The sequence below is a fragment of the Phaseolus vulgaris genome, chromosome 9 (assembly GCF_000499845.2).
Source record: "Phaseolus vulgaris cultivar G19833 chromosome 9, P. vulgaris v2.0, whole genome shotgun sequence".
In the NCBI taxonomy this organism is placed as follows: domain Eukaryota; kingdom Viridiplantae; phylum Streptophyta; class Magnoliopsida; order Fabales; family Fabaceae; genus Phaseolus; species Phaseolus vulgaris.
The window spans coordinates 36,746,142-36,760,545 of record NC_023751.2 but is presented as its reverse complement, the minus strand read 5'-3'; the positions used below and the strand labels follow the sequence as shown (position 1 = coordinate 36,760,545).

At 29.7% G+C, this 14,404-nt stretch overlaps 1 protein-coding gene across 2 annotated transcripts; it reads left to right on the top strand.

The window, feature by feature from the left end:
• Positions 1-5,010: 5,010 nt before the first annotated feature.
• Positions 5,011-14,202, top strand: LOC137823131 (cullin-1-like). Of its 2 annotated transcripts, none has more exons than XM_068628271.1 (20): positions 5,011-5,204; positions 5,573-5,748; positions 6,015-6,114; positions 8,675-8,860; positions 8,948-8,995; positions 9,079-9,282; positions 9,366-9,443; positions 9,602-9,691; positions 9,787-9,867; positions 9,996-10,058; positions 11,148-11,183; positions 11,265-11,351; positions 11,427-11,576; positions 11,668-11,723; positions 12,312-12,432; positions 12,529-12,690; positions 12,803-12,946; positions 13,073-13,291; positions 13,397-13,564; positions 13,664-14,202. In XM_068628271.1, exons 2-20 carry the CDS (start codon positions 5,609-5,611, stop codon positions 13,763-13,765), a joined length of 2,235 nt encoding a protein of 744 aa, XP_068484372.1. In that variant the 5' UTR covers positions 5,011-5,204; positions 5,573-5,608; the 3' UTR covers positions 13,766-14,202. The 2 variants fall into 2 exon arrangements, with proteins under 2 accessions (XP_068484372.1, XP_068484373.1); XM_068628272.1 differs by lacking the exon at positions 5,011-5,204 and adding an exon at positions 5,407-5,483.
• The last annotated feature ends 202 nt before the right edge of the window (positions 14,203-14,404 follow it).

Here is a 14,404-nt window from a genome sequence, read left to right as displayed (position 1 = left end):
ATCTTCTTTAAATTCTCTTACACAATGTTTGGTTCTGGGGTGACACTGTAACGAAGACGGATGAGAGGGTGTCACCTCCGTTTTTTTTTTCAGTGGACAGTTGAGGGTGTACGGGGAGAGAGAAAGTGGAGGGTTTAGCTGGTCTTCTCAACAATGAAGAGAAAAGAAAGTATGCTAAACAGAAAGTCACGCCAGATACCATAAAATACCATGCTACCCTTGCTTCACTTTTTTTAAACTAAATTTTTAGGTGCTTTTTTGTGTTTTTTTTTGTTTGTTTTTGTTCTAATTTAATATTCTGTTTTTATTTATTTTTAGAAATATTTAAAAAAATTCTTATAAATCAGAATTAATAAAATACATTATTTGAAATTATAGGCTATTATTTTAGTAATTTTATTTATATTATATTATTCAGAAATCAATTATATATTATAGTAATGTAGATTTTGATTTATTAATAAAAATATAAAATTTATTTTAAAATATAAAAAATAGAATTCAATTATATATTATAATAATTTAGATTTTGATTTATTAATGAGAATACAAAATCTATTTAAAATATTTAAATTCTAAAAATATAAATAATAGAATTCAATTGATATATTATAGTAATTCAGATTTAATTTTATTAATGAGAATTTGAATATTTAAATTTTATAAATAGATATGGTAATATAATTATCTATTAATGTATTTATTATTATTTTTGTTTATTAATGAGTATATCCATTTTAATATTGATAATTTAGAATAATTATATTTTTTTATATTACACTATTGAATTGAGATACGGATTTAAATTAAAAATATTTATGTAATTACTTTTTAAGAATCTTTTATTAATGAAAATCCATTTTAATGATTTAAATTTAAAAATTATAAATATTTGTTGTGATGAACATTTATTTTTTTTATACTAGGTCATTTTTTTTAAACATGGTTAAAATTGCTATTTAATATTAAGGTTTTCATGCTAATGATTATTTAATATTCCTTTCATATATCATAATATTGTTAATTTTTAATCATACACAAAAATTTTCTTACCCAAATTTTAAATACTCAATTACTTTTTAAAATATATTAACTTTTCCGTAATAATAATAATAATAAAAATCATCATTAATATTAATATTCTTAAATGAATAAAATTATATACTTTATATATATATATAACATAATATAATACAAATTATTTTAATTAACTAAAATGTGTTTTAAATTAATTAATATTTCATTTTTCTCTTTTTTTTATATGGTAAATTTGTAATCTTACAATTTACACCATTAAAAATAATTTAAAATACTCTTACAACCATCACATCACTCACTTATTTCAATAAATTTTTCTCACATATCACTATAACATATTTCAATCCAATTACACACTCAACTTTCTTCTCAAATCCTCATACTTCAACTTTTCACTCCCAATTCAAACAAAACATTATTGAATAACCGAAGAAAATGCATTGGTGATATAGGAAAAATGATCTATTGAAAGAATTTGACCTCTAATAAAAAATGTGTTTCATTAAGATCTATGAGAAAATGCATAACATACTCCATTTGATCATAGTGACACTATAATTGGAGCCTTTGCAAGTACATGTATGAGCAGACTTTAGTTCAATAAGATAAGACTTACATAGATCCTTGTTAAAAAAATATAAGATATTGTTTCCGTTGAAAAATCAATGGTATATTGCATTATTCAAAGCGCTTATGGAGATCACTCTAGATTTGTTTGTCTAGATTTGTTTGACTGAAGAACAATGTGACACACTTACTTGAACCATGAAGCAACAATATTGTCATTGCGAAAAAATAAAGTGTAGTGAATCCAATAGGTTTTGGAACCATCTAAAAACCATATTTGTTCTTGCCAACAAGTGCCATTTTGATCGTCTTATTCCAAGAACTATAATTGCTTCATATAAATGATGAAAAACAAGTACTAAACCAAAATTATCATAAGAGTGAAAATGTGAAAATAGAGACTACTAGATTCATCCATGATGTCCATAAAAGAAAAATAAAAAAATTATAAAAAAAAATGTGAAAAAAATCACAAGTGATGCCATTTTTTTAAAACAATACATAGTACTTAAGGAATTCAACTAAAGAAATATTTCATATCAACCCTCCTTATTTTATTTTCATTCACAATACCTAACAATCATTAGGAACTAATCCAAGTCATATCATCATCTCAAAATAATATTGAAAAAAAAAACATAGAATATCACTAAGAAAAAAAAACATAGAAGAATCACTAACAAGGGGTGTAGGAAAATATTCAGGAGTCAATTTTTTTTCATCTTTTGATGAAGTTGTAAATAAAAGAGAAAATTACCTCTTTCTCCAAATATTTGCATGAAAAATACTATAAAAAAAGGGTGAAAATTGCTTCGTGCAATGGTGATTTCAACTTTAATTATGTATGGACTATAGTATATTTTTTATTCAACTAGTTTTTCTTATGTTGTCATTTGGTTTTTTATTCACTGAATTAAAAACTAACCCATTTTTTAGTACAGTAAATTGCTATTAGTATAAGATGTTTAATCATTTTGTTCATTTATCGAGTTTAAAAAAAAAACTATTTTAAAAGTCTTGTCTCCATGCAATTGCTTTTTATCTTTAGAATGCGTTTATTTAATTAAGATTAATTTGATAATTATGTGGAGACTCTTTCTTCCTTCCTCCATCTCACTATGTTTTTCTCCCTATCTCCATAAATTTTGATATTTTTAAAAATGTTTTTTTCTAATATTCTGGATTATATAATTTAGAAGTTTTTTAAAAATTTGTAATTAGTTTTTGGATAAAGTGTTTTTTCATAAACATTAGTAGTTTCTGGATTACATAATCCGGAAGTCTTTTTTCAAATGCGTATTCGGATTACGTAATCCATAAACAACTCTCAAATCCAAGCTTTTGAATTATATAATATGAAATACCATTTTTTAAAAATATATTATGAATTACATAATTTTTAAGTTATTTCTGAATTCAAGAGTAATTTTTGAATTATGTAAAAAAGGATAAAAAGTTATTTTCATGTTTTGTATGGGGTGGCAGAAGAACTTATAGAGGTGCAGAAAGAAATAATCTTATGTGGATCATTTACTCTTAACAAGGTGGGCTTGGTCCAATGACCCAGATACGGCAATTTTCTCTTCCACCTCAATTGTTTCTTCCAGCATCTCAAACAAAATTTAGTTCCAAAATTACCCTTGAGTAAAAGGTGTAAAATTTGTTTTTATTTATTTTTGAATTGTATGGGAAGAAATTGATTCAGTACTAGACCAACAAAAAAAAAGTGTTTCCATTTTATCCATAAAATAAATTTAGTTATTAATTAATTCTATCTTTTCTATAAAAATATTTAAATTTAATCATTTTTGTGTTCAAATACTTGTGTTGTGAGACAGTTTTATATAAAATATCACAAATTTAAATTCTGTTAAAATTTTAGACTGAGTTTTTCATACTTTTAAATCATTTTGAACTGATAAAAGTTGAAGTTAAAATTTACTAATAAGTCAATTTTACTTTTAATTAATTTTAAAATATTTAAAACAATTAATAAAATATTTATTTACCCAGAAATAAATTATAGATGTTTTTCTATGGCTTTTAGATGTTGAACAAAAAAGGTTGAAACCCAAGGGTGAGAATTGGATAAATTTTTAATCCAAGTGTGCAAAAATATAATATATAAGAATTATTATAAGAATTGAAATAGAATATATAGTATATTGTTTGATGTAATACCACTAACTAATATTTTAAAAAGTACAATAGTTAATATATAAAGATATGTAAATCACATAAAAAAATAATTGTCATTTTCTAAGATAAGAATCATATGAAAAAACTAATTACTTAAATTTATAATAACTTAATAAATTATTATTTTTTAAGACGATACTGAATTAAAGTTATTATTTTTTACTTTTTTTAATTTGAATAAATTTATTATAATTTAAATAAAAAATGGTTAAATAAAAATTAAGTTTAAATATTAAAACAATTAGTTACTAACTAATTTAATTTAAATATTATTTTATAAACTAAAAAATATAATATCTAAAACCTACTAACTACTTTATATTTGAAAGTAATTTTTATTATTTTTTAAAATATTAATTTTAAGATTTAAAATATTAACGGTTAAATTTTGTTAACTAATTTAAACATTAATTTAAAATTTATTTTGTAAATTTCTATTAATTATAAAAATTATTTTAAAACAAATTATTTTTTTAATTTATAAAATAATATCTAACTTATTTAATATAATGATTAGTTATTTATTTATTGTTTCTAAATCTAATTACTATTTAATAATTTTCTGAATAATTAATTATTAATATATTTAAGTTATCGTTTATGTTAAAAATGCTGTATATTATTTAAAAATTTAAATTAATGAATATTTATATACGCCTCTTACTTTCTTATTCCATTAATAAATTTTTTATATAAATTTTTGATGGAATTACTGACTTCAAAAATGTATAATATCTTAAATCTTAAATATAAAGACTGATCCTAATAATAATAACAATATTATGTTAATAAAATAAAATAAAATATGTATGAATAAAATCAATGGAAACATGGATAAAATTTATTCTATTAGTTATTAACAAAGATAAAAAAAATTATAAAGTACAAAATATATGTAAAAAATATTTAATTTTAAAGATTAATAAAATAAAATATTAAATAATCAACTGTTATTATTTTCTACAACGAGTAGAAAATACACACGTAATCTTTCAAAAATAAAATATAGAAATCTGATTAGATAAAAAATAGTGGTAATAAGTAATATATTGTGTGGTTGAAAGATGTTCATGCTTTTGAAGTTGTTGGGTTAGTTACTTTTATTATATGAATACTTTATTAAATAATAGTATTAATAACGTTATAAAAATTAAAAAAATATTTTTTTTAGATATTTTAATGTAACAAAATGATATTGTTAAAATTAAGATTTAACAGAAAAGAATAATCAAAATTTTGGTTCTTCATTCTTTTCTGTTCTCTCTTTTACCCCTTCGTTGCTCTCTTTACCATCACAACAAAACCAGCGTGCAAATCCTCTTCTGCTTCTTCAGGAATTCCTCTTCTTTTTCTTTCATCCACCGTTCTTAGGGTTTCGCTTCGCGCTCACGGTTTCTACGGTAACACTTCTTCTCTTTTCTTCCCTCAATCTCACATCCTTGATCTTCTTCTGCTCCTTTCTCACCGGCGCTGCCACATCGTTTATTCGCTTCATTATCTGCGGATTTCGGAATTCGGATGTTTATTATGGATTGTGGTCTTTTCTGAAATAAGATTGGGGAAATCTGTGGATGATTTTGAAATTTACTTTGTTTTGGAACAGTTTAGGTTTAAGTTGGGGGAGGAATTGCGTCTTGTTGTTTGCTGTGATTTTCTTCTGGGAGAGTTGAAGTTGTTTGGTTGGAATTTGGAATGGTTATTTGCTGTTTTTGGTTGAGTTCGGGGACTGTTTTTGTCAGGAGGGTTTATGAACATTTTTTGGTTGCAGATTTTGGCGTCTGAGCTTGGAATTTAGTTTGCCGGCATGTCCATGAGTGAGCGCAAGACCATTGACCTGGACCAAGGATGGGATTTTATGCAGAAGGGCATTATGAAGCTCAAGAATATTCTAGAAGGGCTGCCTGAGCCTCAGTTCAGCTCGGAGGACTATATGATGCTATACACGTATCTATCTCTGAGATGCTTTGTTTGTTTTCATGTTCGGTCCTGTGTGCGAGTTTGGGAACGGTCTTTGGAAAATAATATAATTGATTTTGTTTTTTAAATTAAATCTGTGTTAGGATTCTTTTCATTAAGAGTTTTTTTTTTACCTTAAAGAAGATAATTCAAAAACTGCATTCAGTGTTTTATGTGTCTAAGTAAATTCATCTTGCATTGAGTTGATTGGAAATTTCCTTTTAGAAATTAGTTATCTTGATATTGTTTTGCAGGACCATATACAATATGTGCACTCAGAAGCCACCTCATGACTATTCCCAACAGCTCTATGACAAGTACAGGGAGTCTTTTGAAGAGTACATCGTATCTACGGTAAGTGATGCAATTATATGAATATGATATGGTTCTCTCTGTATGTATGGTTGTATTTGAATTTTTTTGGGGTTCATTATTTAGTGATTGCTGCTTTGGTATTTCTAGGGCATAGTTGGTTAAACGACCAGTATCATGCCTATTTTTGTTGACCTTTTCTTATTTGGGGACCAGGGGAGTGTTGAAAAGGAGGGTAAAGCTCAACAACAAACCCATCCTACTGGGCAAAGAAACCCCTATAGATTCTTTTAAAGAAGCCTATTACAAATATATATAGGTTCATTTGACAAATGGAAGTCTCAAGGTTTTGCACAGGTTTAGTGGGCACACTGTAATTTGTTTTGATTCTGGTTTATGCAAAAGTCCTGGTGGCATGTCTTCTTTTCCTTTTTGGAAAATATGTCCTCAATGGTATGGTAGTTTTAATTTTAAGATATCCTAAACAAGTAAAAAGAAGTTCAACATAATCTATGTTATCTAAAATAATGTTTTGGAACATTCAATCCCCAACGTGACCAAATAACATAACAGTAGCTTTTACTTTTGACTGAGTACAAATGAAGAGTGGATGTTTTGAGAGTGAAGCATGCTTTGCAGAGCAAGCACAAAACCAAGTACATAACGCGACAATCAAGGGATAAGAGGTATCTTCTAAAAAAGAATTAGTGATTGGTAGCTGCTGTGGTGCACCGCCTCCTGTCAGATCCATTATCAAATAATTATATTAGATTATAGGAGATGAGCAAGAGCATCATGATTCTAGAACTTGAAGAAGATAGTACATAAATCTGAAAGATAAAAGCAATTTTTCCTCTTATTTCTTAATAAGGTTACTTGGTTAAGAAAACTTCCTTAGTATTAGGTTAAGTTTGGATTTTTGAGAGAATGAGATAAAATGAAATGGAAAGGGGATATTCACCCGTGTTTGGATCATCAATATAAGACGAAAATCAAATGTAAGGGATTTTAACTTCAAAATTTCAACATCCATTTGTAAGCATCTCAGTTATTTATTGGGGAGCCAACAAATGACAAATTCTCAAAATAATAACTATTTTTATTCATTACTTCCAATTTGGAATGCAATGAAAGGTGTTGAAAATCTCATATCGACTAGAGATAGAGCCAATTTATACTATGTATGTGGGGGCAATCATTACCTTACAAACTGGTTTTGTGAGGATGAGTTAGACTTAAACTCATAAACTACGCTAGGATAAACTGATAGCAATTAGGAAGTGAATTTCAAGTCAGTTTTGGAAGATTAAGTTAGGCATAAATTCACTTACTAAGATGGTATTAGAATCATTAAGAGCCTATACTAGAGAAGTTCATTGGGACTGTATCTGTTATTGGGCTATTGTTAGACCACTCACAAATATATAATTTTAGGCATAAACCCACTTAATAAGAAAATGTATAAATTTGGCAAAGGTTTCCCCACATTCCCTTTCCATGCATAACTTTTTAGACTTCCAATCCAACTAAGGAAAAAATAGTGTGTAGTCCCTTTCATTCTGACACTACCGATAGGCTAACTTTGGGTTCTTGGTTATACATATAGATTCATTTCATATCTTAATTTCTTCAGTCAGAGGATAGGCCTTTTATTAGAAACTGATTGGACCTAATTCACTCCTAAAGCTAACTTGAAAGAGGATTGCTCATGAGGAATGTTTTTCTCAAATTCTTGGTCAATACTAGACATCTGAACTTGCCCCCTTCAGAGTCATAAGAATGGATAAAGCATGAAGTTTGCATGTGGACATATATGGGTGGCTCAACATTAACACTGGATACTGATATTATATTAGAAACAGACTGGGCCCAACTAACCCTCGAAAGCTAGTTCAATGGAGGAGGATTGCCCAATTCCTACGAGGAATATTCTTGTCATATTTCTTGCTAATGTGGAACATCTTAACAAATTTTCATGAAGTTTTGGAGTGTTTTGATGTATTGCTTCTATCTCAGTTCTGTCATAATTTGTGTGAGAATGAGGAAATTCTGTGTTCATTATTTTATAGAATGTCCGTCCTATCAGGTTGTTTGTTGTTTTCTCAATGTAATAAATAAGTAGTTACCTTCATTAACCCTTGAGAAAGTGTAAAGCTATCTTTTTCAGGAAATCCAAGTGTTAGTTGAAACTATCTACTAAATGGAGAAAATTTAGAGATGTGCATGCATTTCATACAATTTCATTCATTGATTTTTTCAACTAGTGGTTGGTTATGATTCCCTGACTTTAAAAAGCCAACTTCCAAACAGTTTGATTGATCCGTTGGCTTATAAAAATACCCATTTTTTTAAAAACCCTAAAAGCAATTGCTGGTTGACACTTGACACTTTCAAAATCACCAATTTTGATAGCTGACATGTTTCATGATGAAAATGGTTTCTTTTGTGGATGGGGAGGAGTAGTCATGTGACATTTAATTTCTTGTACACTTTAGCTGCAAAACTTTTGAAAGTTTGTTTTCAATTATTTTTACAGTTTTATCTGCTACCTTTACTAATTTTTTTCCCAACTTTTCATAATTAATATCACATTTTGGTCCAGGTATTACCTTCTTTGAGAGAGAAGCATGATGAATTTATGTTAAGAGAACTTGTGAAACGGTGGGCAAACCATAAAATTATGGTTAGGTGGCTTTCTCGTTTCTTTCACTATTTGGACCGGTATTTTATTGCTCGGAGGTCACTTCCGCCGCTTCATGAAGTGGGGTTGACATGCTTCCGTGATTTGGTAATTTTACAATATACCTTGAATGGTGTAGAATGTATAGCTGAACAATCTTGTAGAAGATAAATTTATGGGTTTTATGATTTCCAGGTTTACAAGGAACTAAACGGGAAAGTCAGAGATGCAGTGATTTCCCTTGTATGTTTTTCCTTCTATTATTCTTGTACACAAATTTCAATTTTGAAAATGTAGAGTAATTAACCTAACCTATTTGTCCATAGATTGATCAAGAGCGGGAAGGAGAGCAGATTGATCGAGCTCTGTTGAAAAATGTATTAGATATATTCGTTGAAATTGGAATGGGGCAAATGGATCATTATGAGATTGATTTTGAAGCTGCTATGCTCAAAGACACTTCTGCTTATTATTCTCGGAAGGCTTCAAACTGGATCCTTGAAGATTCTTGTCCTGATTATATGCTGAAGGTATTATTTCTCTGTGGTGATTACATTAACTGATTTATTCATTTAGACATTTACAATATTGTATTTGTTTGGTTCTGTTACAGGCCGAGGAATGCTTAAAACGGGAGAAAGATAGGGTTGCCCATTATTTGCATTCTAGTAGTGAACCAAAGTTATTAGAGGTATGGTTTACTATTATTTCTGCTACTTGGTTTTCTACTGTGTTGAATGGAGTAATGTCTGGCAACTGGAAGAAAACAAAGTTCAATTAATTATTGTAATGATTTTATGTGCTTCCAAATTTTAGTTTCTGAACTTCTATGTCCTTTTTCTCTTTTAGAAAGTTCAACATGAACTGTTATCTGTATATGCAAACCAACTCCTTGAAAAAGAGCATTCTGGATGTCATGCGTTACTTAGAGATGACAAGGTTAATCTAAACTTAACTTATTCATGATGCTTACTATTTTTTTAAAAAAATTATCTTAAATTTATCATAATCTCATGTTTCTTTCTAATCGTTAGGTTGAAGATTTGTCAAGGATGTTCAGGCTCTTTTCTAAAATTCCCCGAGGCTTGGATCCTGTTTCCAGTATATTTAAGCAGGTTGTGGCATCAAACCTGTATATACTATTTTCTTCCCTTCTTAATGCCAGTTAAAATTGGGCTGTTCTTTTTCTCCTTTTGGTCTTGATGGTTTGTTTACACTGTATTTTTCTCCTTCAACAACATAGCATGTCACGGCTGAAGGCATGGCATTAGTGAAGTTGGCTGAAGATGCAGTGAGTACCAAAAAGGTATTTTTTTCATTATTTGTTTTGGTACTTTTTTTTTTAATATCTGGTTCATTCTCTCCTGCAATAATTGAGGAAAGAGTGATATGCTTGATTTTTCTACTCCCAAGTCTCAGTATATGTTTTAATAATTATTACTCAACGGTGGACTGTTTGTAAATACTTAAGAAGAAGTGATAATACTCAATGGTGTAGATTATCTTCCTGTTCAGGTATCATGTCATGAAATTGGCTTTCCTGTAATATTTATGAAACATTGTTTCAGATGGAGAATGTATAAGGGATTTCTTTCAGGTTATTGTGAATATTTCATTTACATCTAAAGAAGTGAAAACACATGTTTAGGAATACTTTTTACATAAACAGCTGGAGTAGAGCCATTATATGTATGAGTTAGTTTTATTGCTGGAGGATGTGTCATGTGTAACATATCTAGAAGTACAGATTAATGTTTAAAACCTGGAGATATGTTTGAAAATATTTTCCATGACGACAGCTGGAGTCACACGGATATGATTTATTGACCTATCTTAAGTCTTAACACTGTGTATGTGAATTTGTTTTATTGCTGGAGTTGCCATGTGTGTTGGAGAAGCATCTGGGTTTTTTTGTTTATACACATAAATCAGTATAGCTCAAAAGTTGTTGAGAAAGCCCTTTTACTGCTATTTACTAAGAGAAATCCTAAAAAAATTCATAATAGTAATAAATTAATAATTATATGAAATATTAAATTGTATTTTGTGTTTTTATTTAGAGACAATTTTATCAGTTTTCTACAATCTTTGAACGAGACAGAAATGTTCAAGTTTACAATTTTAGTGAATTGTTACAATTGATTGGGAAAAGTAGAAGAAAGGAAAGGCACAAAATTGGTCTTCCTCATCATGAGAAAACCCGATATTTTACCTCATTGAATTCCTGAAGTTATCTGATATTTCTATCGTTCATTTTATGTTTATGGTAGGTTGTACGTAATTTGAAGTTGCTTTTCAGATAAACTGTTGTTTCTGTATCCTATGAGCATGTGTTTGAAGCTATTTAAGTTTGCTGCTGACCATTCTGTTACCCTTTAAATTAAATTTTCTACAGGCGGAGAAAAAGGATATTGTTGGTTTACAAGAGCAGGTAATTTCCGAATTTTCTAATTGTATAGTTTTACTGTAATTTATTCATTTTTTGGAAACTGAAATTGATCTCTTTCTTCAGGTTTTTGTTCGGAAGGTGATTGAGCTGCATGACAAGTACCTGGCATATGTGAATGATTGTTTCCAAAATCATACTCTTTTCCACAAGGTTATGATCATTTAATGACTTCAAAATTCTTATATTGAATCTATATTTTATCTATAAGAAGTTTTCATCCTATAGGCTCTTAAGGAGGCTTTTGAGATCTTTTGCAACAAGGGTGTTGCTGGAAGCTCAAGTGCGGAACTGCTTGCCACATTTTGTGACAATATTCTTAAGAAAGGAGGAAGCGAAAAATTGAGTGATGAAGCAATTGAAGAAACTCTTGAAAAGGTCTGCAATACATCAGTCTAGGTGTTCCAAATATTTTTATAAACATGATGCCTTCTTTCTGAAATTTAATTTTTTTTATTTTCATTTGCAGGTAGTCAAGTTGCTTGCCTATATCAGCGACAAAGATTTGTTTGCTGAATTTTATAGGTAAAACAACTTTGAAAAGGAAAATTATAATTATTTGGAAATGTTTCTCAAGTTGTTTGCTATCGCTTCTGAATTGATTTAAGAACTAAACTTGATGTTCACCACAAGCTTTACTATTTTTTTTTTCTTGCATGTAGCAGAAAAGTGGAAGGTTATTTATGTGGAAAACTTAAAAAGCTGGATAAAATATTTTAAAATGGAAACTAATAGAGACAGTAGTCGAGTATAAGGAAAATGAATGGAAAGTGGATTTCAGCTATTTGAAAATGTAATTTTTCATTCTCTATGTACCTTTAAAACGTATGCCTTTATATTAGCTTTTCTTTCTAACATTTCAACACAACAAGGTTTATTTTGTTGTTGTTTGTGACAAGTGATTATAGAATACATCTGCTTGATTCTATAAACTAATAGTATGGTTGCCAGACAATATCCTTTTTGGTTTTGGCCTTTCATACTGTATAGTTCTTTTGTATTTTATGATATACATCAGACTTCCATGCATCTTTGCGACATGATTGATGATACAGTAGTAGTTCATCATTGATGTGCTGTTTTCTGTGGCTAACATGGGTGACTACATTATAGGAAGAAACTAGCTCGAAGGCTCCTGTTTGACAAGAGTGCCAATGATGACCATGAGAGAAGCATTTTAACAAAGCTAAAGCAACAATGTGGTGGTCAATTTACGTCGAAGATGGAAGGAATGGTTAGTCTTTTCAAGTCTTTGTAAATGGAGCTGGCATACTATATTCAACTAGGTAGAATCACTAAAGAAAACTTATTTGCTTGTGGCTTCTACCAGGTTACAGATTTGACACTTGCAAAGGAGAACCAAACAAGCTTTGAGGAGTATTTAAGCAATAATCCTAATGCCGACCCTGGAATAGACTTGACAGTTACAGTTCTGACTACTGGCTTCTGGCCTAGTTACAAATCTTTTGACCTCAATCTTCCAGCAGAAATGGTATTTTGGTTTTGTTGATAGGAACTGCTCAGAATTATTTGCCAATTGTTGGGTACAATTTAACTAGATTAGTTCATTTTTGTTCACAAGTAACACCTCTTTTATATTTTAGGTTAGATGCGTTGAAGTTTTCAAGGAATTTTATCAAACAAAAACTAAGCACAGAAAACTTACATGGATTTATTCCTTGGGAACCTGCAACATAAATGGGAAGTTTGATCCAAAAACTGTGGAGCTGATTGTAACAACTTACCAGGTTATATTTTTTGGCACCCGTCTTATGTGTTCAAGTGCATCTGTCATTGCTTTATTTTTGTATGTCTACAGATATTTGTATGGATTTCTTTCTGCTTACCAAGTGTTGTCTTGTGATTTTCAACAGGCTTCAGCATTGCTTCTATTTAATTCCTCGGACAGATTGAGTTATTCAGAGATAATGACTCAGTTAAATTTATCTGATGATGATGTTATTAGACTGCTCCACTCCTTGTCATGTGCCAAATACAAGATTCTTAACAAGGAACCAAACACAAAAACAATATCTTCTACAGATTATTTTGAATTTAATTCGAAATTTACGGACAAAATGAGGAGGATCAAGGTACAGTTTTCTTAATATCTTGTCTATTTGCTTAGTTATCTTGATTTGTCTATTTTATTTACAGACTTGAGTGAGACTGATATTGACACGTAATTCATCATGCAGATTCCTCTTCCTCCCGTTGATGAGAAGAAAAAAGTAATTGAGGATGTTGACAAAGACAGAAGATATGCTATTGATGCCTCAATCGTGCGTATCATGAAGAGTCGGAAAGTTTTAAATTACCAACAGTTAGTAATGGAGTGTGTTGAGCAGTTAGGTCGCATGTTTAAGGTTCGTATCACCCCTTTACTAACACAATTCGCTCTGCTTATACATGTTTCTCAAAATTCTCAATAGTTAATATGCAATAATTAATTTGCATTTGCACAGCCTGATGTGAAGGCAATTAAGAAGCGGATTGAAGATTTGATTTCTCGAGACTACTTGGAAAGAGACAAAGATAACGCAAATCTGTTCAGGTATTTGGCGTAATTTGGTCTTTGACGAATTTGCGAATGAAGATGTGGTTACTGCAGTTGCTACAAACAGCAAAGCAAGAGGATCATATTTGAACATGCAAATCATGAGTTTCTCCATAATTTCCTTGGAAAGAGGAGCTGCGAGTGCTTGTACATTTTGGCTCCATATCCAGGTATGGATTACTACTGTAGATGTGTGCCCATGTTGGAGAAGTTGTAATGAAGTCCATAAGTAGGGCCAGCTCAGTTTCACTGGCACCTTCACTTCCTTTTTCTTTCTATTGCTGCAGTTCCATATTATATGACTTAGTTCATCCTGTGTTAATTATTTCTCCCAACCCCCATAAAGGAAATAGAAATCGTGTAACTCTAGTTTCAGTTAAATTGTAGTTTGATTGTCATCTTCCAAAACCATCAAGCTGAATGTGATTACCCTCCTATGTTTTCTTATTGCATACCTCAAATTACAGTTCCCTTTTGTTATGTGGCAGTGGAAAGTTGTTTTGAGTGAAAAATGAAAAGGTTTTGGAGTGTTGTTAGCTTCATCAAATTAGTACATAAAATACGAAAACCTACTAGGCTTAGACCCTTCTAAAGGGTGTTTCTAAAGGGTGTGTCCGGGTCATACATACGTATTACAGAGGTTTATAAG

Coding starts and splice junctions, on each gene's coding strand:
- LOC137823131 (XM_068628271.1), top strand. CDS start 5,609: ATGTCCATGAGTGAGCGCAAGACCATTGACCTGGACCAAGGATGGGAT. Junction 8,996..9,078: donor GAGATGCAGTGATTTCCCTT/GTATGTTTTTCC, acceptor ATTTGTCCATAG/ATTGATCAAGAGCGGGAAGG. Junction 9,283..9,365: donor GTCCTGATTATATGCTGAAG/GTATTATTTCTC, acceptor GTTCTGTTACAG/GCCGAGGAATGCTTAAAACG.